We start from the raw sequence: 25,426 nt of genomic DNA, 5'->3' as shown, positions 1-25,426 counted from the left end.
GCCAGAAGCATCAATCCCCTGGGACTGGAGTTAGAGGTGACAAGGAGACACCTGGTATGGGTATTAGGAACTGAACTCTGCAAGAGCAGCCATCTCTCAAGTCCTCAAACAGGGTCTCTTTGTTTCACCAGCAGCCCATAGACCAGGCTAGCTAGCCTGTGAGCTCCAGGGATCCCCCTGTCTCAGGCCCCTATCCTGCCTGTCCTAAGAGCAGTGGAGTTAGGGATTCCTGTTTCTGTGTTCAGCTTTAGGTACTGTGACTGTGACTGTGCCTTGAGAGCTTTACCCACTGAGCTACTCCACTCCCACCCCCCATCTCCACGGCTTGGTGTGGCCCTGGAGATCTGAAGTCCTCACGTGTATATGGCAAGCACATTGCCAACTGAACCATCTTAGCCCGGGTGTCCCAGCTTTTAAGCTGGGCGCTTCCAGTACTGTGGTTAAACAGCTCTGACTCTAGACCTCCGATTCATCCAGGTTCCACCCGCTCCTGGTTGAGAACAGGCATGTTTTGCGGTAAGCAGGAGCCCCTAACCCTGTTCAAAGGGTGTGCACTTGGGCTGGGGCAGGATAGAGCAGGTGAAGGAGGAGTCAACAGCTCAACATCAGGTCTGGGTGGCTCGCTCTCTGCAATCACATATGCAACCCAGGCAGGATGCCAGGAAATAGCATAGGAAAGACAAGGGCCTTAGCAGGAAGTGCATGCCATCCTGCTGGCACTAGGTTGGTAGACAACACACATGGGCTTCTGGTAAGCTGACTGTGGCCTGGATGGAGGCCCTGCCCTTTCTTCCCTGGCCCAACATGGGTAAACACAGAAATGAGAATTGTGAACAGACAGGGCTGGCTCTGAGGCCCGGTAGGCAGCTGAAGGACCAGGAGAGCACCGGGGTCCAGAAGGTAGGAAAGAGCCTGCTCCTGCTCTGCACAGCCAGTCCTATGTGAAGACTGACCTGTGAGAGAGGTACTATGGGGAGACACTGAGGCAGGAGGAGGTGCGGCCTCTGCTGCTCCACCTAGATGGGGCAGGAAGCCCACCAGAGAGTCAGACGCAGGACAGCTAGGAGAGAGGGACAACAACCAGGGCACAGAACCAAAGCTAACCGCTCCAGAGGAGTTTCAAAAGGATGGATGGACATATTGATCAGGAGAGCGGCTCCTGACTGAACACTGACAAGCCAAGTGTGTACAGAGGTCAGAGGAGTCCAGTCTAGACTCAGCGAGTTACATAAGAGGGTGGCTTGAAGGGGGGACATTCTGGGGCCACTGCTGGGGCTGCTGGGAAGCTGTTCTTGTCTCCTTGTACCTACCAGGAGCAGGCCCTTGCCTTCTGGTCCCAGACTAGGCATGACTTCCTCCAGCCCTTTCCTGTTCCATTTGGGGAAGCTACTCTGATGGTCAGGCATCTGGGAGACTCTGGGCCATGTGGCTTCACTGGGTGTCCCCAGGGTTCAAAAGACCCAAAAGAGCTGTTGGTTTCTGAATCACCAGGAAGCAGAGCTTTTCCAGTCACCTGGAGCAGGAGAGAAGTGTGTGTTCTGTACGACACTAGCGAGGGTACAGATACAGGAAGGGGCCTTTTTCACAAGATGGGTGCACATCTTTAATCCCAGGACTTGGGAGACAGAGGTAGGTGGATCTCTAGGAGTTCAAAGCCAGCCTGGCCTTGTCTCAAAATAAGCAATGAAGATGTCTTACCCAGGGCTATGTTAAAACTCTCATCTTTTTTGGAGCAAGGCCTGCCTCCCCAGCCAGCCACGTAGACTCCTCAACCCAGTAGGATCCTGGTGGGCTGCCCTAGTTCTGTGTAGCCCAGACTAGCTTTGAACTATAGGAAATTCTCCTGCCTCAGTGCACCCACCTCCCCCTTAACTCCTGTTTTCTTTTTGGTTTTGTTGTTGTTTATGCTAGGCGAGTGATCCGTTCCTGAGCTGCATTCTTAACCTTGTTTTTTTAGGTTGGCCTTAAAAGAGGATCTCGGGGGCATGGTACCTCAATGTCACCACCCGTGGGGACAAGAACCAGCATCCTTCATGGTGGCTGAGTCCGCTAATGACATCATCTGGCTGTCCCTTTCATCCCCTGCCCTCCACTACCTTGTGGATATAGTTGTGCAGGGGAACCCCAAAGGCCCGAGCCAGTCCAAAATCAGGCAGTTTGATGGCCCCAAACTCATAACAGGTTCTGTGACTTTGGGTCTCGGTGAATGACCTGGTGGGAGTGGCAGAAACTCACTCCTTGCAGCAGCAGGGAGAGGTAGCTCTGTGGGAATGACTGAGAAAAGCCATGGAGCAGAAGGTGGCTGGCAGGACTGGTGTGGCTTCACCCTTTCACATTCCCCTGGGCACCTTGACTATGTGCGGTGGGGGCTGTGAGGTGGGGGTGGAGTCCCTGTGCTTCTTCAGGTCCTGAGTGAGAAACTCAAACACCGATAGACAGCTTCTCTCTGAGGGCCACATCCAACAGCCTGCCAGGGAGGGGTCATTGAGGATCCTAGCCCCCCACTCCCTTTCCTGGCTCACTTGATAATATTGGGGTGCTTCAGCTCTTTCAGCAAGATCTCCCTGATTGCAGTGCTGGGAACTCCTCAGTCTCCCTGTAGGAAGTACCAGTGTGCACGAGGAGTCACTGGTGGCCAGGGTGCGCGCGCCTCACTGCTGCGCTTCCCACTTCTGTACAGAAGGCCGGTCCAAGAGTAGGACCTGTGCTCTGCAGCACACTGTACACCCACCGAGCTTCACAGAGCTGGACCCAGGACAAAGGCTAGTCAGAGGGCAGGGAGGTAGGGGCTGTCCCTTCATGGCTACCCTAGAAGTTGGGTGCAAGCCCAGGAGATGAGAACAGCTTTGGGCATTCCCTTGGGAGATAGACAGGGTGTTGGGGAGAGTCCCAACACTCAGATCCAGCTTGATCCTCTTGAGGGCCACAAGCTGGCCAGTCACTTTGTTCTTGGCCTTACAGACCGCCCCATAGGTGCCCTCTGCGATCTTTACCTTCTGGAATACATCCATGTCTGTAGAGCTGCCCCGGGAAACAGACCATATCTGGACATTTAAATTTCACAGAAGAATCAATCCCCTCTGCTGGACTCCAGTGCACACATAACACCCAGCACAGCCCCAGCCCAGGCCCTCCCCATGCACCCCCTGCCACCCATCTTGCTTGGGAAGATGGCTCAAGGCTTAGGACTGCTTCTTGCCCAGCCCAGCCAAATCCAGCTCTGGGCGGCTTCTCCAGTGCCTGGCTACAGAATACAAATACAGGAGAGTGGGTCCAGGCAAACCAACTCACGCTGTGGGACCACAAGAATCTACCCATAAAAGCTGTACAGGGGAGGGTTGACAGCATGAGGCAGAGGTTAGGAGTTGGTTAGGAGTTGATTCTGAGATCACAATCTTACCCTGGGTCACACATCAGGACCCTGGGCCTCAGCCTTGCCTGTTTGGTCAGTCAGAACCTCAATAATAATGAGCCCTTTGAGTCCTGGGTCCCTAGCATCCTCCCCTCAGCCTCCTAGCCCAGAATTCACCAGAAGTCCCCCCCCCCAGGCTGCAGTTTCTGAGGCAGGCAAGCTGTCTGCTTGTGGCTCCCCCTGCTGGCTGCAGCCGGCTCTGCATCAGTGCACACACTTCGCTCAGACTCTATTCACGAGGCATCCAGGAGGCCTTCGTGTGTCTCACAAGCCACAGCCCCAGGGCCCTGGGGCGGGGGTGGGGGTCTCTTATTTGTTTGTTTGTTTGTTTATTTGAGAGATGGCGTGTGTGTCATGTAGCTCAGACTGGCCTTAAACTCCGCCCCCTCTGGCCTCTCCCTCCCCTGCACTGGGATTGCAGGCATGGGCCCCTATGGCCAGCTTGGGTGGGCTTTCTGGACAGTCCAGAGTTTGGGGAAGGGGCTCCTGCTCCCTGCTCTCTGGTTCCAGATGAAGGCTGTCACTGGGAAGAGGTTGAGGAGCAGGTGGAGGGGCTTGCAAGGTGCTGGCGTCTCCTATTGGCTGCTGCCTCTTCTGTAGGTGGAGCCTCTGCTCCAAGATGGCTTTTTCTAACAAGGACAGATCCATCCCCTCCACACAGGTGAGAAGTCGGGCCTTCAACACCAAAGCTCCACCTGAAAGACAGAAGGTGAGGTAGGGTAGCGTTACAGGGACTTCCTGGAGGGTCTGTGACACTTCACTGACGACTCTGGGTGTTCTCAGATTTGTTCACTGCTGTGAGGCACTAAGAGAGCAGGCTATCTGTCTCCAGGAGACTCAGAACCTGGACCACCATATATTCCACCCCCACTATTACTCCTTTGCCTTCCGAAAGCTCAGGGCTAAGGAAATACTGTTTGTCCTGGGGAAAGCCCTCTCTGGCACTCTGGGACCAGTGTCATGGAAGTTGGGGTGAGGAGAAACCATGTTTGATAAATCCGAGGGATGGGCTCCAGTAAGTTTGGCCTTGATGGGGTGAGCCACTCCCACAGTGCTCTTCACTTACACGCACGCAGCTACAGTGTGCACGCAGTTCCTTGACAGGGCAAAAAGTGCATTGGGTCCCCTGCAAGTGGAGTTTCAGGTGGTTGTGAACCACTGTGCAGGTCTGGGAATGAAGCCCATGTCCTCTGCAAGAGCAGCCCAAGAGCAGCCAGAGCTCCTAACCACTGAGCCATCTCTCCAGTCCCATCCTTACTTATTCATGCTCAGATTATTTCATGTGTACTTTTGTACACATGGAGACATGTGTGCCCGTGTGTGCCTGGTGTCCCCAGATGACAGAAGAGGGTGTCACATCCTCTAGAACTGGAGTTACGGATGTCCTGAGCCACCATGTGAATGTTGGGAATGGAGACAAAGTCTTCTGCAAAGGCAGCGAGTGCTCTTACTCTCAGAACCATCTCTCCTGCCCCTCTAAAGGGTTTATAAGAGCTGCAGGAACAGGGACAAAATCAGATGTTCACAACATCGAAACAGATGGTTGGGGGCTGGAGAGATGGCCCAGTGGTTAGGAGCACTTGCTCTTCTGGGGTTTGACTACTAGCCCCTATGTCAGTGACTAGTAAGCATCTGTAACTTAGGTCTAGCCTCTGTGGTAACCTGTATACACACACACACACACACACACACACAGACACACACACAGACACACACACACATACACACGCACGCGCGCGGTAAATAACTTAAAACAAACAAGTAAGTAGCAGTAAAAACAAAAAAACCCAAGTGAAGACACAAATAGAACAATGGGAAAAAAGAAGCCAGGCGTGATAGTGCACTCCTTTCAACCGATCTCTGTGAGTTCAAGGCCAGCCTGCCCTATATAGCAAGTCCTAGGACAGCCAGGATGACACAGGGACACCCTGTCTAAAAACAAATGAATTGAAACAAAAACAGAGGGCATGGGAGGCGTTTGTGGAGAGCCCTGGCTTAGCGTGAATGAGGCTTTGATTTGATTGTGATACTATGGGGGTGGGGTGGGGGGCTCCACAATGAGATGTGGGGGACACAGAACTCAAAACAGGATCCCGTGTCAAACTTTTGGTGTGAAGATTTTCTTAGAGATTTGCTTAACTATCACAGAATCCTAAAAAGCTTACACTTTTACAAGATTCAAACTTTTTTTAAAAAATTTATTTATTATATATAAGTACAGTGTAGCTGTCTTCAGACACACCAGAAAGAGGGCATCAGATCCCATTACAGATGGTTGTGAGCCACCATGTGGTTGCTGGGAACTGAACTCAGGACCTCTGGAAGAGCAGTCAGTGCTCTTTTTTTTTTAATTAATTTATTTATTTTTATTTTTATTTCTTTTGGAGCTGGGGACCGAACCCAGGGCCTTGTGCTTGCTAGGCAAGTGCTCTACCGCTGAGCTAAATCCCCAACCCCCAGTCAATGCTCTTAACCACTGAGCCATCTCTCCAGCCCCCAAGATTTAAACTTTTTTTTTTTTTTTTTCAGAGCTGGGGACCGAACCCAGGGCCTTGTGATTGCTAGGCTCTACCACTGAGCTAAATCCCCAACCCCAGATTTAAACTTTAAATTGGGTGTGAATTATCCGTGAGTGCGCTTATGCCCACAGGTGCCTGTGGGATACTGGCTCCCCTGAAGCTGGGTTCCAGGTGGCTGTGAGCTGCCTATGTGGGTGCCGGGATCCAGGCTTGGGCCCTGTGGAACAGCAGTGAGTGATCTCAGCTGTTGAGCCAGCGCTCCTGCTCATTAATTTCACCAAGCTTAGTTGGCTTTATCTTTTATTATCTACAGACTAAGTGTCCCCAGAACAGATAGCTTCTTGGTGGCACAGTCAGGCCATGGCTGGCAGTGCAGGTGCTTCAGCCCGTTCTGGATGGAGGAGGAAAGATGGGGGCGCATATGTAGCATGTGAGGATGGCAGCCAGCCTGTGGCCGCAATTCTAACTGGGGTAGAAGGTGGGAGAACTCGGGAATGAAGGAGCTTGCCTAGAATCCTAGCTCTTGACAGGGTGTGGCTGGAAAAAAATCCCATTTCAAAAAACAAATAGAGGGTTGGGGATTTAGCTCAGCGGTAGAGCACTGTCCAGCACGTCAAGGACTTGGCTTTGACCTTCAGCACTGTCAAAAAACGTACACTAAAAAAACAGAGGGACTGGAAGCTGGGTCAGAGGTTACAGCACACGCTGCTCTGGCAGAGGACCTGAGTTCAGTTCCCAGCACCTACATCCAATTGCTCACAACCCTTTGACTCCAGCTCCTGGGGGTATCTGAGGCCTCAGGCTACTCAGGGTACTCACATATATGTGCACATACGTATATACAGACAGACAGGAACACACACATACATGCACATTTAAAAGTAAAATAAATCTTCAAAAGAAGGGGAAAGACTGACACTTGCCTAACACCCACTCAGCCTACGATCTGAGCTCCCTCTAGCACCACATAAAACTGACACGAGAGCATATGCCTGTAATCCCAGCACTCAGGAGGTCAGGGGTCAAAGCATGGCCAGTTTGTGGGGAGCCTGCTGTACAGGAGAGACCATTTAAGAACAGTAAAACACAACCACGTGCCTAGCATGCAGGAGGCCCAGGTTCAGGCCTCAGCATACATCAGGTACCAGTGCTGCCCAGCTGTTTGGAGACCACTAGCACTGGCCTGTGCTCCTTAGTGGCAGCCACTCAATGACATCAGAAGTAGTCACCTCTCTGTTACCCCAAACCCCACCAATTTCTCCTCCCTGCCCACACTTCATCCTGTGTGCTTCTTTTTTTTTTTTTTTTTTTTTTCTTTTTTCTTTTTTTCGGAGCTGGGGACCAAACCCAGGGCCTTGTGCTTTCTAGGCAAGCGCTCTACCATTGAGCTAAATCCCCAACCCCCTGTGTGCTTCTTCTTAAGCCCTCGGCTGTGCTGTGTCCCCCTCATCCGGTGTCTTTATAATGTTCTCACCTTTTCTCTGGGACTTAGCTAAACCTGGCTTTATCCACACCAACAGGTCCTCCCACCCCACATTCCTCCCGGCGTGAGGGGAGTCCAGAGTTCACTTACTGCTTCGGTTTCATGCTGCAGCCTGTTCTTCCCGCTGATAGCCATTTACACACTGTTCACCTCTGCTCCACTTCTCTCTCACACACACACCTTGCACCTTGGACTGGTTCTTCTAGAATCTTCCACCCTGCTTTAGAGACTTTGTTCTCAGTATCTTCCTGACCTTTCGCTCCCACTGCAGCCTTCTTCAGTCCTTGGGTCTCCTGGATTCTCATCTTCTCTGTCCCTTCAGCTGGCCCTAAGTACCTCCCTGCCATTTTCCTGATATTGTAGGACTCGGCCTTTGCCTTCCAACCTGCCTGCCTAATGCATCCATCCCTAGCCTCCTCCCTCCCTGGTCACATCCTCGGATGAGTGTAGAAAGGCCACAGACCTCGGAACAGATCATCTAACACAATGATTTCAAAGTTTTATCTCAACGAGCAGCTTCCCTTCTCTGCCTAGAAAGTCTTCTGTGTCCTGGCTAACCTGGCTTTATACTCTGTGACAGTCATGCAGGCATTACCAAATGTGGAACTCTCCTGCCTCACAAACTGTCTCTCCTAGAAGAATTCCTTTGCCTTTGTGTTGCCACCACCGAGCTGTGCCTACTTCCCCCAGCTTCCTTCTTCTTTTCTAGTCTTTACTTTCTGATGTACAGCCTTGCCAAGATACCCAGGATGCCCTTGAACTCACTCTGTATCCCTGATAGGCCTTGAACTTCCTACGTAGCTAAGATTACAGTCCTGTACCACCAGGCCTACTTGAATATTTCAAAACAGCTAGCAGAGAGGCTATTTTGAATATTCCTAGCATACACACACACACACACACACACACACACACACACACACACACACACTAAATATCTACAGAAATTGACATGCCAGTTGTGCTGATGTAATCTTTCATTACCTGCCATGGACATGTGCTGAAATGTCACTTTGTGCCCCATAGTATGTATATATATTTGTGTCAATGAAAAGTTTTTATAATAGTTTTAAAAGATAAGAAAAGAGTTTGCGAGGCAGCAGTTGTGACAGCCAGTAAGCTTAGCCAAGGTGTGACTATTACTAATTACAAAACAGTAAGGTGTTTAGAAACAACTCAGGGGGTTGGGGATTTAGCTCAGTGGTAGAGCGTTTGCCTAGCAAGCGCAAGGCCCTAGGTTCGGTCCCCAGCTCCGGAAAAAAAAAAAAAAAAAAAAAAACCCAAAAAACAAAAAACAAAACGACTCAGACAGGGACCCATAGGGGCCTTGGGTGGTACCAAGAGGTGTCAGATCCCAGGAGTTGATCCCACAGCTGGCGTTGTTCCACACTATTCTTCTGGCTGGCTCTAGATGCAAAAACTGTGAGAAAGGTTCCTCTGACCGACTTCTCCTTTGTCCTCAGAACTTTCAACCTGGACACAGGACACTGAACATGCTTGATGGACCTTTGTAACTGCTAGGACTCAAGGCCAGGCCCAAGGAGGATGAAAGCAGCCACACAGAGTGAGTTCTGCCCAGGTGAGAGGTCAGGACAGGCACGGCACTCAGCCGGCTCAGGGCTCCAACCACTGCTTACTGTTTAGTTCTTATTCTACATCACAGTGTCACATTAAAATACTCAGAAAATGCATATAAAAGTTATGAAAAGAAGATCAAACAGAAGCTGAGCATGGGCCTTACAGAGCACTGGAACAGCAAACTGCTCAACAAGGCAGACATGAGGGCGTGAGTACACACAATGAATAAGGAGGTTCTTTCCCTAAGATAAAAACCCTTAGTGCCTCCTCTCGTGTCTCTCTCAAACCAGTTCTGAGGGCAGGAACTCGGACCTTCAAGTCTTAAATCTGTGTATGAGGAACTTTTATTAAATCCAAAATAATTAAAACCAGCACTATTTAATTAATGAATTAATTACATTAATTAAAGTGATGGGATTAAAGGTGTGTGCCATCACTGCCTGGCTGCTAAAATCAATTTTAAAAATGCTAAGGAAAGTCTAAAAACTAGATGGCTGTGGTTACACATGCAAGATCCTAGTACTTAGGAGCTAGAGGCAGGAGGATCACAAATTCATGGGCGGCTATACAGTGGGCTATACAGTGAGAGACTCTGTCTCACAGCAAGGAAAAGGGAGGGAGAGCTTCATATCACAGCTGGGCCTAGTGGCACATGCATGTAATCCCAGCATGAGGGAGGCAGAGGCAGGAGGATCACAGCTTTTAGTGTTTTCTAAAGATATATTTCCCTATGTGTATGAATGTCTGCATGTATGTGTGGGGTCTATGCACAAGCCTGTCACCTGCAGAGATCAAACAAGCATGTCACATCCCGTGAAACTGGAGCTACGGACAGTTATGAGCTGCCATGTGGGTGCTAGGAATATGTATCATAACAGGCCTGGCCGTCTGCAAGAACAACAAATGCTCTTAACTGGTGAGCCATTCTCCAGTTCCAATCACAAGTTTAAGGCCAGCCTTGGCTACACTACTAATTTGAGGCCAGCTCAGGATACATGAGACCCTGTCTCAATAACAACACACACTGAACAAATAAAAACGCATTTTAAATTTTTTTTTTCCTTTTCTTTCTTTTTTTTTTTTTTTTTCGGAGCTGGGGACCGAACCCAGGGCCTTGCGCTTGCTAGGCAAGCGCTCTACCACTGAGCTAAATCCCCAACCCCCATTTTAACTGTTTTTTAAAAAAACTTAAAAAAAAAAAACAAAAAACCCCACAGACACGAGACACCGGATGCTGTTAACCAGGTAAAGGACAACCCTATAGAAAGACATCCCGGGGACTCTGGCTCAGTGGCCTACTGTTCTCTAGGATCCTGTACTCTCTCTTTTTAATCATTTTTGAAGATTTGTTTATTTTGTTATTTTATGCATGTGTGTGTTCTGCCTGCATGTATGTCCATGTACTACATACATGAAGAACTCATGGTAGCCAGATCAGAGGGTCGGGTCTCAGGGCCTGATGCTATGGATGGCTCTGAGGCCTCGTGTGGGTGCTGGGAATTGAACTGGGGTCCTTCATCTGCAAGAGCAGCGCGTACTCTAAACTGGTGAGACTTCTCTCCAGCCCCCTGCACTTTTTAAATAAATAAAGGTAAGTATTTAGATAAAATCCCTTGCTGCTTGCTGAGAGATGGACAGACGGACTCCTGACCACCAGAGGCAGGTTCAGCATCATGTGCCCACAGTGCCAAGCACCTAAAGGCTGAGGCACGAGGATCAGCTGGACCCCAGACAAACCAGACAGGACAATGTAATGAGACATTTTCTCCAATAAACAAACTTGGGAACTACTGGAGGGAGCTTAGGAACAGTAATTGCCTCCAGGTCAGGTAGGATTAAAGGTAATCTCCGTTTCTCTTCCTTTCCCTTCCTTCCACCTCTGCACTGCTGGTGACCAAACATGGCCTTACCCATGCCAGGCAAGCACTCCACTACTCAGCCACATCCTCAGGCCCCTTCCATTTCTTTTTACTCTTTAAACTCTCTACAACGAACACTCATTCCTTTGATGAAAGAGTTGGGAACAGACACCCAACACTGTCATTGATAAACGCCCCTTCTCCATGACCCGGGAACTTGAACCGCTCCGTGATTCTTGTATTTTCTTTTAAAGCAGGGGATGGAACTCAGGACTGACGTGTGCTGGACATCTACCACTTACCCATAGTTCAACATGGCCTTTGAGGCTTTCTGTCGGACATTCAGTCTGCTGCTCCAGACTACGTTTAACTCCTCCTTTGCATTTTTCTCTCACCTGGACTTCCTGGCCTGTGACCTCAGCTCCATCCTCTCTTGAGCTTGGCTTCCATGAAATAGTCATAAGGTGGAGATTAAGGGCTGGTGGGAATCTTAGGAAAGAGCTAAGCAAACACCTCACATGCAGACCCTCAGGACCTAGGTCTTCTCTTTTGTCATGTCTCCATGTGATATCTCTTCACTGACCTTCTTTTTGATTTGGCATCATATGGCTGGTTCATTCCAGTCTAATCACACATGTTTCCCAAAAGTCCTTGACCTCCTGGGCTGATCTGTACGCAAGGATAATCCTACTAGGGCACAGGACAGGCCCAGCCCTTCTTATTTTATTCTTTGGTGTTGGCTGTGCATGCCATGGCGCGCATGTGGACATCAGAGTTGGGAGTTGAGCCTTCCTTTCCACCTTGTTTGAGGTAAGGCCTTTTGGTCTCTTGCCTCTGCTTCCCATCTCTTTGTGGAATCAGAAATCTATTGATTTCAATGTGTTCTGGGAAGCTGAACTTCTGGAAAATTCCCATTTCTGTGGCAAGCCCTTAACCGTTAAGCTGTAGCCCCAGCCCATTTCCCTGGTTCTTTTGTTTGTTTTGTTTTAGACAGGGTCTCTCTATGTAGCCCTGGGTGTCCTGAACTCACTATGTAGTCCAGGCTGGCCTTGAACTCACAGAGATCCACCTGCCTCTGCCTCCCAAGTGCCGGGATTAAAGGCAGTTGTTCCAGGTCCAGTGCACTCTCAATTTACAGCAAAGACCCCAGCTTAGGAGCCAGGGTAAAGCAGGTCATAGGCAGCACAGCTTACCCTCTATACGCTCCAGCTCCCCGAGAACCATGTACAGGAAGTTCACATGCGCCTTAAAGGGCTCCACCAATTTGGTGCAGACAAGCAGCTGACACTGATCGGGTTTCTGTGGTGCTGTCAGGGTCACGCGGGAGTGAGCCATGTCATAGAGATACAACCTGGAGGGCACAGGAAGTGTGAGCATCTCGACTCCCAGACAAGCCCACTACCCAGCTCCAGAGGTTTGAAGAGGCCAGCAAATACACGGAAGCCCGTTCTTGGCCTCCATTCAAGCTAAGAAATAAAGCATAAGCAGTAGATCTGAACACGTGTTTCCCACCATACAGACAGGGCATCTTTCAAGTTCTTCCTCTTGCTTTGAGTTGTGCACATTTCTTCAGTAACAAGGTCTCAGTACGTATCCCTGGCTGCTCTGGAACTCAGTATGTAGACCAAGCTGGCCCTGAACTCTCCTGCCTCTGTCTCTCAGGTACTGGATAAAAGATGTGAACCAGCCATGGTGCCCAGCTGCCATGCCCAGCCCAGCCCCCGTGCCCAGCCCCCATGCCCAACCGCCATGCCCAGCCCAGCCACTGTGCCCAGCCCCCATGCCCAGCCCAGCCCCCATGCCCAGCCCAGCCCCCATGCCCAGCCACCGTGCTCAGCTTATTTTTTTCTCTTTTGAGAAACTACATTACCAAGCTACCCAAGCAGGCCTTAACCTCAGATCCTCCTGCACCAGCCTCCCAAACTGGGGGACAGTGTTTCCCATGCTCAGTGTCACTTTACTCTCAGGTAATTGTGACATAACGATAAGCAACTAACACAACATTGTGTGTGTGTGTGTGTGTGTGCGTGCGTGTGTGTGTGTGTGTGTGTAATTGGGCGAATTATATTAAAACCATGTGAATAGAGTGCTAGGAGGGGAGCTATTTAGCTGTCTGCCACCACGTGAGGAGATGATGCTTACCTGCCAAATGTCCGCAGTGTGCTTCCTTCAGGGACTTGGCCATCACTGATCTCCCAGGGGAAGTAATAGGTCCCAGGTTTGGGCAGCATTGTTAGCACCAGGATCCAAACAGTTGGGATGGAATTGTGAAGATTCCTGATAAACCAAGCCAACCACAAGACATGAGAGACCTTCCACACCTGGAAGACTAGGTGTTAGCATTTCTTCTAGGCTCCGCCCCACAGTTACCTGGCAACCCCTCCACCTCACTTCTACCAAACATACCCTGGTTCTTTCACACGAGCCCCCGTAGGAGGGGCTTTGAAAGCGAAAGTTTTCATTTCTTTTTTTTTTTTTTTTTTGGTTCTTTTTTTCGGAGCTGGGGACCGAACCCAGGGCCTTGCGCTTCCTAGGTAAGCGCTCTACCACTGAGCTAAATCCCCAGCCCCTCATTTTCTTTTTTTAAATAGGTTATTGAAAGACCCCAGCTTAGCAGCAGTAACGCCATTTTGCAAGGCTGTACTTAAGATGACTGGTTCAGGGAAAGGTTAGAACACTGAGTACACAGCGGCTGCCAAGCAAGATATGTTTGGTTGAAGGCCTGGCAACAGGACGACTTCGGTTGAGCACCTGACAATGAAAAAAAGCCCCAGGAGAGGTCCCACACCCTGGTGGGGGGCCGAGTCAGTCGTTATGTTCCAAGAAGGTAGCTAAGAAACTTGCCCCCGGGCTGAACCCTTGGGGGGCCGAGTCAGCCGTTATGTTTCTGGAAGGTAGCTAGGAAACTTGCCCCCGGGCTAAACCCTTGCCATATTAGAATCCACCAATTATATCCCTGTAACCATGCATCTGCTTCTGTATGCTTGCTTCTGCTCCCCAAAATCCTATAAAAGCCCATCCTTGGTTCTGTGGGGCGCGCCAGTCCCCCGAGTGACTGAAGCGCCCGCAGGTGCCTGTGCCTGTGTATCCCGACAATAAACCAAATCCTCTTGCTGATTGCATCCTGTGGTGTCTCAGTCTGGTCTTTGGAGTTGGAGGGTCTCCATCCCGAGGGAAAGTTCTCCCTGAGAGCTTTTCATTTGGTGCGTTGGCCGGGAAAGGAGATCCTCCACCCAGGGACCACCGACCACCCACTGGGAGGTAAGCCGGCCGGCGTCTGTCTGTCTGTCTGATTTTGTCTCGTTCTGCCTTATTCTGTCTGTTCTGTGAGCGCTCAGCCAGGTCTGTTCTGTGAGCGCTCAGCCAGGTCTATTCTGTGAGCGCTCAGCCAGGTCTGTTCTGTGAGCGCTCAGCCAGGTCTGTTCTGTGAGCGCTCAGCCAGGTCTGTTTTGTGAGCGCTCAGCCAGGTTGTTTGGAATTTGGGCGGGACGAAGAAGGAGCTGACGAGCTCGGACTTCTCGCCCCGCAGCCCTGGAAGACGTTCCAAGGGTGTTAGGGGCCCGACTTTTCGGGGCCCAATCTGGGAGAGGAGAAAGATCCGGACTAACGGCACCTCTGTCTGTATTTTTGGCTTTCAGAGGGCCCCGGACCTTTGCCACCTCCATCTGACTTTTTGCTTTCAGTTTGGTACCAAAGCCGTGCAGCACGCCTGTCTGTTGTTTGTTTGACTGTTGGTGTTGTTTGTTTTCTCTGTGTTCTAATCTTCCTTAGAACTAACATGGGACAGTCCCTAACAACGCCCCTAAGTCTCACTCTTGATCATTAGAAAGACGTCCACGACCGGGCACACAACCAGTCCGTCGAGGTTAAAAAAAAAAAAAAGGAAAATGGCAGACTCTCTGCACATCCGAGTGGCCCACTTTCGGAGCGGGATGGCCAGTGAATGACACATTTAATAAGATCATTATTTTACAGGTTAAAGATTGGGTCGTCCACGGACATCCTGACCAGGTTTCTTATATTATCACTTGAGAGAGTCTCGCCTTAACCCCCCCCCCCCCGGGCGGAACCCTTCGTGGACCCGAATTGGCCTCCCCTCAACCCCCAGCCTGTCCCCTTGGCCCCGCCCGGTCCGCCGGCCACGTCTTCCTCTCTCTACCTTTGTGAAATCAGAGCCTTCTAAGAAACCTGTCCTCCCGGCAGACCCAAACTCCCCTCTCATAGATCTTCTCTCTGACAGGCCCGGCTGAAACGGAGGAGGCAGAGCCGCCGGCCAGATCAGTTGCCGGGCCACAGTCTGATAAGGGTTTCTCCCCTGTCACAGGGAGATTGCACAATAAGCTCGAGGTGATGCCAGATTCAACCTCCCAGGCTTTCCCACTTAGACAGGGAACCGGTGGCCAGACCCAATACTGGCCGTTTTCAGCAGCTGACATTTACAATTGGAAACAACACAACCCTTCTTTCTCCAAAGATCCGGTGGCACTCACCGACCTAATAGAATCTGTTTTACTTACCCACCAGCCTACTTGGGATGACTGCCAACAGCTCTTACAGGCCCTCTTAACCTCAGGAAAAAAAAAAAAACAAAAAAAACAAAGAGTGTTCCTAGAGGCCAGAAAGCATGTTCTGGGAGATGATGGGCGTCCCACCCAGCTGCCTGAGGACCAAACTGGGATTTTAATACAGCTGAAGGTAAGGGACACCTACGCCTTTATCGCCAGTTGCTTCTAGCGGGTCTCCGAGGGGCTATACGACGCCCTACTAATTTGGCTCAGGTAAAACAGGTATTACAGGAAGCAGGGGAAACTCCCTCCGCCTTTCTAGAGAGACTTAAGGAGGCCTACCGTATGTACACTCCCTATGACCCAGATGACCCAGGACAAATGACGAGTGTCTCTATGTCCTTCATCTGGCAGGCTGCTCCAGATATCAGGACTAAGTTACAGAGGTTAGAAAATTTGCAGGGCTATACATTACAGGATTTACTTAAAGAAGCTGAAAAGATTTTTAATAAGAGAGAGAATTGAGTCGAATCTTGGCCGCCGTAGTTCAGGGCCAAGAAAGGAAGGGAGATAGGGGGGAGCTCGAAAGGGGCTGAAGCTGGATAAAGATCAATGTGCCTATTACAAAGAGAAAGGGCACCGGGCCAGAGAGTGCCCCAAGAAGCCTGGCGGACCCCGAAAGCCTCGACCACGAACCTCCCTTTTGGCTCTAGATAAAGATTAGGGAGGTCAGGGCCAGGAGCCCCCCCCCCTGAGCCCAGGGTAACGCTTAAAGTTGGGGGGCAGCCGGTTACTTTCCTGGTAGACACAGGAGCCCAGCATTCAGTCCTCACCCAAGCTTCAGGACAACTCAGCGACCGGACGGCCTGGGTACAAAGAGCTACTGGTGAGAAACAATACCGATGGACTACGGACCGCCGGGTTCAGCTGGCTACTGGTAAGGTGACCCATTCCTTCTTACATGTTCCGGACTGCCCGTACCCTCTGCTGGGCCATGATCTTCTCACCAAACTAAAAGCACAAATTCATTTTGAGAAAGGAGGGGCCCAAATAACTGGCCCCCACGGAACTCCCCTTCAATTTCTATGAATATAGACTATATGAACTGGGACAGGACAAGCCACAATCCCTAGAAATAGACACTTGGGTCACGAATTTTCCACTGGCTTGGGCAGAGACTGGTGGGATGGGGTTGGCACTCCAACAGCCCCCCTTAATTACACAGTTAAAGGCCACTACAACTCCAGTCTCCATAAAACAATACCCCCTGTCACATGAAGCTTATCAAGGTATAAGGCCTCACATTAGGAGGCTTCTAGATCAAGGCATCCTAATCCCCTGCCGGTCGCCTTGGAATACGCCTCTTCTGCCTGTTAAGAAACCCGACACTGGAGATTATAGGCCAGTACAAGACTTGAGAAAGGTCAACAAGAGGATAGAAGATATTCATCCGACTGTTCCAAACCCTTACAATTTGCTCAGTAACTGTTCATCGATGAGAAACAGGGGTATGCTAAAGGGGTCCTAACACAAAGGTTGGGACCCTGAAAACGCCCTGTGGCCTACCTGTCTAAGAAATTGGACCCTGTGGCCTCCGGCTGGCCACCGTGCCTAAGGATGGTGGCTGCTATTGCTGTCCTGATCAAGGACACTGGAAAATTGACTTTGGGACAGCCACTCACCATCCTAACACCCCACGCAGTGGAGGCCTTGGTAAAGCAGCCCCCAGACCGCTGGCTCTCTAATTCTCGCACCAAGCCTTGTTACTGGATACAGAACGGGTTCAGTTTGGGCCCGTAGTCGCCCTCAATCCTGCCACCTTGCTTCCTCTACCAGAGGAGGCAAAACAGCATGACTGCCTACAAATCCTCGCAGAAGTACATGGAACCAGGCCGGACCTATCGGACCAGCCTCTTCAGAATGCTGACCACACATGGTACACGGATGGCAACAGCTTCTTGGCAGAGGGAGGGCGAAAGGCTGGAGCTGCGGTCACTACGGAGGACAAAGTGATTTGGGCGAAAGCCCTGCCTGCTGGTACCTCCTCACAACGGGCTGAACTCATCGCCTTGACTCAGGCGCTCAAGATGACAAAAGGTAAGAGGCTAAATATATATACAGACAGCCGTTATGCCTTTGCCACGGTACACATCCACGGGGAGATCTACCGGAGGCGGGGGCTGCTCACATCTGAGGGTAAAGATATTAAAAATAAGGCTAAAATTCTGGCCCTCTTAGAAGCTCTATTCTTGCCCAAAAGACTGAGTATTATGTATTGTCCAGGACACCAGAAAGGGCACAACCCAGAGGCACGAGGAAACCGGCTGGCCGATGCCACGGCGAGAGAAGCGGCCATGAGCAAACAAATCTTGCCCTTAAATAGCCCAGACCAACCCACGCCCCCACCAGTGGGACAAACCAGTTGGGTTTATGCCCATGAGGACATAGAGCTCCTAGAAAAAATGGGGGCCATCTACCACCCTCAACTAAAACAGTGGGTCTACAAAGGACTTTTGAATTGATCTCCTTTTTACATAAATTAACCCATTTGGGGTTTAAGAAGATGAAAACCTTACTAGATCGGGAAGAGATAAATCTGTGTTTTTTTTTTTAATTGGGACAAAGTGATACAAAAGGTGACTGAGAGTTACAAAGCGTGCGCTCAGGTTAACCTGGGAAGGACCATGATTAGACAAGGAGTTCGTCCTAGGGGACACCGTCCCAACATCCATTGGGAAATTGATTTTACTGAAATTAAACCAGGTATATATGGATACAAGTATCTCCTAGTGTTTGTAGACACCTTCTCAGGATGGGTCGAAGCCTTCCCCACAAAGCACGAGACTACAAAAATGGTCACCAAGAAGCTCCTCGAAGAAATCTTTCCCAGGTATGACATGCCTCAAGCGTTGGGGTCGGACAACGGGCCCGCTTTCGTCTCCCAAGTAAGTCAGTTGGTGGCCAAATTGCTGGGGATTGATTGGAAATTACATTGTGCCTATAGACCCCAGAGTTCAGGTCAGGTAGAACACATGAATAGAACAATTAAGGAGACTTTATCCAAACTTACGCTTGCAACTGGCTCAAAGGATTGGGTGGCCCTCCTTCCCCTAGTTCTATATCGGGCCCGGAATACCCCGGGCCCCCATGGTCTAACTCCTTTTGAAATAATATATGGAACACCACCCCCATTTGTCCATTTCTTTGATTCAAACATTGCTGATTTTGCTGACAGCCCTTCTCTGAGGGCCCATTTACAGGCCCTACAGATTGTGCAGAGAGACGTCTGGAGACCTTTGGCCACTGCTTACCAGGACAAGCTTGAGCATCCGGTGGTGCCACACCCGTTCCAGATTGGAGACACCGTGTGGGTGCACAGACACCAGACCAAGAATCTCGAGCCACGGTGAAAAGGACCCTACACCGTCCTCCTGACTACCCCGACCGCCCTAAAGGTAGACGGAGTCTCGGCTTAGATCCACACACCACACGTCAAGGCAGTCCGGTCTGAGGAATTGACTAATCACAACACTACACCCCAGACATGGAGAGTTCAGCGCATTCCAAACCCCTTAAAGTTAAAACTCCTACGTGGCTCCTCCTAGCCCTTTTGTGGCCTAGAGTCAGTGGGGGAATAAGCCCCCACCAGACAGAAATTTCTTGACCAAGTCGAGTGAAAGATTTCACTCAAAGTTAGCAAAAAAATGGGGGAATGAAAGACCCCAGCTTAGCAGCAGTAACGCCATTTTGCAAGGCTGTACTTAAGATGACTGGTTCAGGGAAAGGTTAGAACACTGAGTACACAGCGGCTGCCAAGCAAGATATGTTTGGTTGAAGGCCTGGCAACAGGACGACTTCGGTTGAGCACCTGACAATGAAAAAAAGCCCCAGGAGAGGTCCCACACCCTGGTGGGGGGCCGAGTCAGTCGTTATGTTCCAAGAAGGTAGCTAAGAAACTTGCCCCCGGGCTGAACCCTTGGGGGGCCGAGTCAGCCGTTATGTTTCTGGAAGGTAGCTAGGAAACTTGCCCCCGGGCTAAACCCTTGCCATATTAGAATCCACCAATTATATCCCTGTAACCATGCATCTGCTTCTGTATGCTTGCTTCTGCTCCCCAAAATCCTATAAAAGCCCATCCTTGGTTCTGTGGGGCGCGCCAGTCCCCCGAGTGACTGAAGCGCCCGCAGGTGCCTGTGCCTGTGTATCCCGACAATAAACCAAATCCTCTTGCTGATTGCATCCTGTGGTGTCTCAGTCTGGTCTTTGGAGTTGGAGGGTCTCCATCCCGAGGGAAAGTTCTCCCTGAGAGCTTTTCATTATGAGTTCACATGTTATGTACGAGCCTGCAACACACACTGACCCATATACACCATACATAAGTAAAGTCTGCAGAGAGCACTGTCCTCCCTGCAGTCTCCATCCTCTGTGCATTTCACAAAGCAGAGGTCTGTGAAGGACACACTAGCGGGGTGGTGGTGGCACACGACTTTGATCTTAGTTCTCGGGAGGCAGGGGCAGGTGAATCTCTGAGTTCGGGGCCAGCGTGGATTACCAGAGTTGTTCCAGGACAGCCAGGAGCGCACAGAGAGATCATGTCTCGGAAAACAAAACAGAACAGAACAAAACAAAAGGACGCACGTATGTACTTGATCTCCATGGGCGGGAGGGTCTCCATGGCTGCTCACCTCTGCCACCTGATTTTGATTTTATGTGTGTGAGTGTTTGCCTGCATGTGTTTGTACGAGTAATGGCCTGAGAAAGCCAGAAGAGATTAAAGGATCCCCTGGAACTCACGTTACAGGCATTGGTGAGCTACCGTGCGGGTACTAGAAATCTACACAGGTCCTCTGGAGAGTAGCTGGAGCTCTTACCTGCTGAGTCATCTCTCCAGCCCCTACTATTCGAGAACAGCTATAGATAAAACAGGGACAAAGGAGTCTGACTCATTATAATCAAACACTGGCTACAACCTGGTGTCCTTGTCATCTTGTGTCTTTAACCCCAGCCTGCCCTGTCTGCAGCTTACCTGTAGCTCCGGGGGTAGACTGCGGCCCAGCAGGGTTTGTGTTCCCAGCCCTTCCTACTCTGGATGTAATCCACTGCAGAACTCCCTTTTAAGGCTCTGGTTTTGTTTTTTAAGGGTGTATTATTGTCTTACTTGCTTGTATATCCTTGCACTGCTTGTATACCCATTGTCTGTGGAGGTGAGCCGACATCGGATCCCCTGGGACTGGACTTACAGAGGTCTATGAGCAGCCATGTGAGTGCTGGGAACCTGGGCCCTCTTCAAGAACAAAAAGAGCTCTTAAGTACTTAGCTAGCACTCTAGCCCCTTAACTTCTTTTTTTAAGATTTTATTTGTGTGTGTGTGTGTGTGTGTGTGTGTGTGTGTGTGTGTGTGTGTGTGTGTGTAGGCCAGAAGAAGGTGTCAGGTGTCAGTTTCCTTGGATTGGAGTTCTGGGCAGTTATGAGCCACCTGATGTGGGTGCTGGGAACTGAACTCAGGTTCTCTGCAAGAGCAGCAAGTGCTCTCAACTGCTGAGCCAGCTCTTCAGCCTTTGAACATTTTCTTTTAAAGACTGGGTTTCACTCTGTGGTGAACCCCACAGAGTGGGTTCTAACTCTCCTCCTCCTTGCTCAGCTTCCTGCATTTATAGTATGACTACTGTATGAAGCTCTGTGGACATTTGACCCCAGATTTCCTGCTTTCAGCATTATGCCTGTAAGTGTCTGTTATTTAGGTCACTCTGTGGCATTCAGTCTGTGGTAACAGCCCGGGCAGATAACATAATAGTACTTCTGAGGCCAGATTAGGTTCGGATGAGCAAGACAGCTGATAAAGGACAGAACCAGTCAACAGGAAAGCTATGAAAAGAAACAGATCAGAGAGGAGTTCACATGAACATTAAGCTGTTGTAACCGTAGTCAACCTGTTTGTGGGACACTTGTACTTAATTGGTGAGTAAAGGATGACTCCACAAACTTTCCTCAAACAGCTCCAAAGCAGAGAGAATAAATAAAGCTGACCTACAGGTGACAGATAAAGCAACTGACAAACGCGAACTAGAGAATCTGGGGGAAAGGTGGATTGCTTCTTTATTCTCTCATGGAGAGTCTTGACTGCTCTCTCTCTCTCTCTCTCTCTCTCTCTCTCACACACACACACACACACACACTCACTCACTCACACACAGACACTCATACACACACACACTCTCACACATACACACTCACTCTCACACACACACACACTCTCACACACTCTCACACATACACACTCACTCTCACACACACACACACACACTCGGTAATTGGTGGTCAGACTACAGAACTCTCTATAAATGGTATGAAAGGTGACCTCTCACGATAACCAACAGAAGTCAGTCTGAATAGAAAGTTGCCTTGCGGTAGCCTTTATTTCCAGTCTCCTTCTTCTGGCTCACAAACTCAGGACCTCTACCTGAGCTTTCCCTGATACTCAAACAGGTTTTTTTTTTTTTTTTTCTTTTTTCTTTTTTTTTTTTCGGAGCTGGGGACCGAACCCAGGGCCTTGCGCTTCCTAGGTAAGCGCTCTACCACTGAGCTAAATCCCCAGCCCCTACTCAAACAGGTTTTATTCATTTAGTTTTAGACAAAACAAAACAAACCACATGGCAGCTGAGTGTTAGTGGCACACACCTTAATCTTAGCACTTGGGAGGCAGAGGCAGAGGCAGAGGCAGAGGCAGAGGCAGAGGCAGAGGCAGAGGCAGAGGCAGAGAGGCAGAGGCAGAGGCAGAGAGGCAGAGGCAGAGGCAGAGGCAGAGGCAGAGAGGCAGAGAGGCAGAGGCAGAGAGGCAGAGAGGCAGAGAGGCAGAGGCAGAGAGGCAGAGGCAGAGGCAGAGAGGCAGAGAGGCCGAGAGGCAGAGGCAGAGGCAGAGAGGCAGAGAGGCAGAGAGGCAGAGGCAGAGGCAGAGGCAGATGAATCTCTGAGTTTGAGGCCAGCCTGGTCCACAGAGTGAGTCCCAGGAGAGCCAGGACTATACAGAGAAACCCTGTCTACAAACACACAAACAAAACCAATCAGCCAAACAGCCATGCAGCTCTAACTGGCTTGCAACTCACAACATTACGTAGTAGGCCAGGCTGGCCTCGAACTTACAGAGATCACCCTGCCTCTGCTGCCTGAAAACGGTCTTTTTTAAAAAGATGAACTGCATTTAATAGTGGTGTGTGCACATGTATATGCATGTTCTAGCACACAGAGGTCAGAAGACAACCTCGTGGAGCTGGTTCTCTTCTTTCAAAAACTGTATGTGGGTTCTGGGCTGACCTCAGGCCTGTGGGCTTGCATCTCAGGGGGCAAGTGCCTTTGTCTACGGAGCCATCACAGCGGGCCACTGTGAACAGCTTGTTTTGTTTTCCGGACTTATGTGACCCTTATTTTATATCAGATATTTTTAAGGATCATCTCTTTGATGGTGGGTCCTTTATTTCTTTTCTTTTTTTTTGGGGGGGGTTCTTTTTTTCGGAGCTGGGGACCCAACCCAGGGCCTTGCGCTTCCTAGGCAAGCGCTCTACCACTAAGCTAAATCCCCAACCCGGGTCCTTTATTTCTAACTACTGCCCTGCCCACCCCGTACCTCCACATTGAATTATCTCATTCACTGCAGTGTACTGAGTAATTTGATTTCAGATAGTGTGATTTTGCTCACCGGATTATCAACCCCCTGAGGGCAGGGATTCTGATGACTATGTTCTCTGTGGGCTTTTTTAATTTATTCTTATTCTTTATGCATTGGTGCTTTGCCTATGTCTGTGTGAGGGCGTCAGATCCCCTGGAACTGGAGTTACAGGCAGTTGTGAGCTGTCATGTAGGGGCTGGGAACTGAACCCAGGTCTCCTGGAAGAGCAGTCAGCATGCTTAACAACTGAGCCATGTCTCCAGCCCATGCGTGCCAGTTTGGGGGTGTTGTTAACTATGAATGGATAAATAGATCCATGAGAATAGAAACTAAGACACCCATCCCACACTTGCTGGGCACTGAGCAAGGCATACCTTGCTACCCACACGACTATCTGCCAGGATCTGCCTTTATCAGCATGTGTAGCAAGTTCTTGGACGGTCCACTCAGATTGATGACTTCAATATTAAATGTGGTCCACCCTCACAGGCTATCTGGATCCCCTTGCCTTGCCATTGCCAATTTTGTACTGATTCTTTTGCTATTTTTGCTGCTGTTGTTGTTGTTGTTGTTGTTGTTGTTCCAAGACAGGGCCTCGGGGTTGGGGATTTAGCTCAGTGGTAGAGCGCTTGCCTAGGAAGCGCAAGGCCCTGGGTTCGATCCCCAGCTCCGAAAAAAAGAACCAAAAAAAAAAAAAAAAAAAAAAAAAAAAAGACAGGGCCTCAATATGTAGCCTTGATTGGCTTGGAGCTCATTATGTAAACCAGGCTGGCTTGGAACTCATAGAGATCCACTTGCCTCTGCCTCATGAGTGGTAGGATTGAAGGCATAACCACACTGCCCAACCTGTACTGTGTTTCTTATACAGTTATAATTAAAACTCATGGTTGAAAGTGCTTCCTTAAATCAAATTAACTGTTCCCTGCCCCCAGGTTGGTCTTGAACTTGGGATCTTCCTGCCCTGTCTCCTGAGTAGCTGAGATTCCAGGCTTGTGCCAACAGGTCAGGTCAAACTTCTGATTGTCACTAAGTCTGACCATACCTTTCCCTCTCTGAGACACTGCCAAAGGTTTTCCATGTGGCCTTATCCCTGTGCCCCAGTAAGCAATAACCTTGGTTTTATCTCATCAGTAACTTGTGTTAATTGTATTTGGGATCCAAGCTTTGGCTAAGAGGAATAAAATTCACAATAATCAAACTAAACAACCCATCAATGCCTAAGAGCCCTTGAAAATATCCCCAGTAGAACCTTGTTCAGGCATATGGAGCCTGAGTCAAAGGTACAGTCAACAATGATTTGGTCTTTATTTAACTCTTCAGAATTTTCCTCATTTTCCCTTTTGAACTTAATACATTTTGTGGAGCTGAGGATATCTCCTGCATCAAGAAAAAAGTATATTAAAATATTGAATTTTTGGAGCTCCCTTAATTTTTGTACTCAAGATAAAGCCTTCATTTATTTTACCTGTTCTCAGCACTGTTAATGTAAAAGGGTCTTACATACATCGTTACAAGGGCAAGTTAGAGTGGTAAAGAAATGTAGTTCTTGGGGCTGGGGATTTAGCTCAGTGGTAGAGTGCTTACCTAGGAAGCGCAAGGCCCTGGGTTCGGTCCCCAGCTCCCAAAAAAAAAAAAAAAAAAAAAGAAATGTAGTTCTTCTCTGGGGCATGAAATCAAATGAAGAAAGAGTGCATTTTACTTAGCACCTAAAGGCTTTTTTTTTTTAAATATTTATTTTTATGTGTACACTATAGCCATCCACAGACACACCAGAAGAGGGTATCAGATCCCATTACAGAGGGTTGTGAGCCCCCATGTGGTTGCTGGGAATTGAACTCAGGACAATGAACCCTTTCCCGAACGTGACCTTTGTCCTGGTCCCCTTTTGCTCCTATTTGGTTAGGTTCCAGTAAAATCAACAGTTCCAGTAAATTCCCCTATTAGCCTCTTCACTCCGCCCGAGACCCTGAACACCCACTCCCTTCTGGTTTCCCAGGACTGTTTAGCGAAGAGACTCTCCCCGACCGCACCCCAGCTCCATCGCCCAAGCCTCAAAGTAGGTGAGCCCCACAGCGCAGGCGCAATCCCGCCCCTCAAGACCCTGACCAATCCGTTGCGCGAGTCTCCTGGGCTCCTTTTCGCCCGGAAAGATCACGTGAACCTGGTGAAGTGACGTCTGGAAAGAGCCCTACTCCCCTTCCAGTGCCACCGGGGTTTCTTGACCTTCTACCTTGCTCTCCTTGGCGAGGAGCCGCTCAGGGACCTCCCCTGGCCCGCAGCAGGGGATTCGTCCGTCCGGCGGGCGGTACCAGCGTCCGCGATTGCAGCCGGTCACGTGATGAGTGGCGGCAGGGCGGGGCGGGGCCGGCCAGAGTGGGCGGGGCCGAGGACTGTCTAGCTCCGCTCT

The 25,426-nt window shown here is 49.8% G+C and overlaps 1 protein-coding gene and 1 long non-coding RNA gene across 4 annotated transcripts; one reads left to right on the top strand and one right to left on the bottom strand.

The window, feature by feature from the left end:
• Window positions 1-3,631: 3,631 nt before the first annotated feature.
• On the bottom strand, window positions 3,632-25,352 carry Ten1 (TEN1 subunit of CST complex). 3 transcript variants are annotated; one of them, NM_001108307.1, is made up of 4 exons: window positions 25,250-25,352; window positions 12,994-13,128; window positions 12,045-12,202; window positions 3,632-4,107 (listed from the first exon to the last, which is right to left on the bottom strand). In NM_001108307.1, exons 2-4 carry the CDS (start codon window positions 13,080-13,082, stop codon window positions 3,785-3,787), a joined length of 570 nt encoding a protein of 189 aa, NP_001101777.1. In that variant the 5' UTR covers window positions 13,083-13,128; window positions 25,250-25,352; the 3' UTR covers window positions 3,632-3,784. The 3 variants fall into 3 exon arrangements, with proteins under 3 accessions (NP_001101777.1, XP_038942360.1, XP_038942359.1); XM_039086432.2 differs by lacking the exon at window positions 25,250-25,352 and adding an exon at window positions 15,369-18,598 and having other exon boundaries at window positions 3,725-4,107; XM_039086431.2 differs by lacking the exon at window positions 25,250-25,352 and adding an exon at window positions 15,011-15,148 and having other exon boundaries at window positions 3,725-4,107.
• On the top strand, window positions 15,407-19,595 carry LOC134480905 (uncharacterized). The gene is made up of 2 exons (XR_010055884.1): window positions 15,407-15,546; window positions 18,592-19,595. It is a non-coding gene; the product is annotated as an uncharacterized LOC134480905 (long non-coding RNA).
• Window positions 25,353-25,426: the final 74 nt, after the last annotated feature.

The sequence above is a fragment of the Rattus norvegicus genome, chromosome 10, assembly GCF_036323735.1.
Source record: "Rattus norvegicus strain BN/NHsdMcwi chromosome 10, GRCr8, whole genome shotgun sequence".
NCBI classification, from domain to species: domain Eukaryota; kingdom Metazoa; phylum Chordata; class Mammalia; order Rodentia; family Muridae; genus Rattus; species Rattus norvegicus.
Note: the sequence above shows the minus strand (reverse complement) of the source record. Positions and strands in the feature narration are given on the sequence as shown.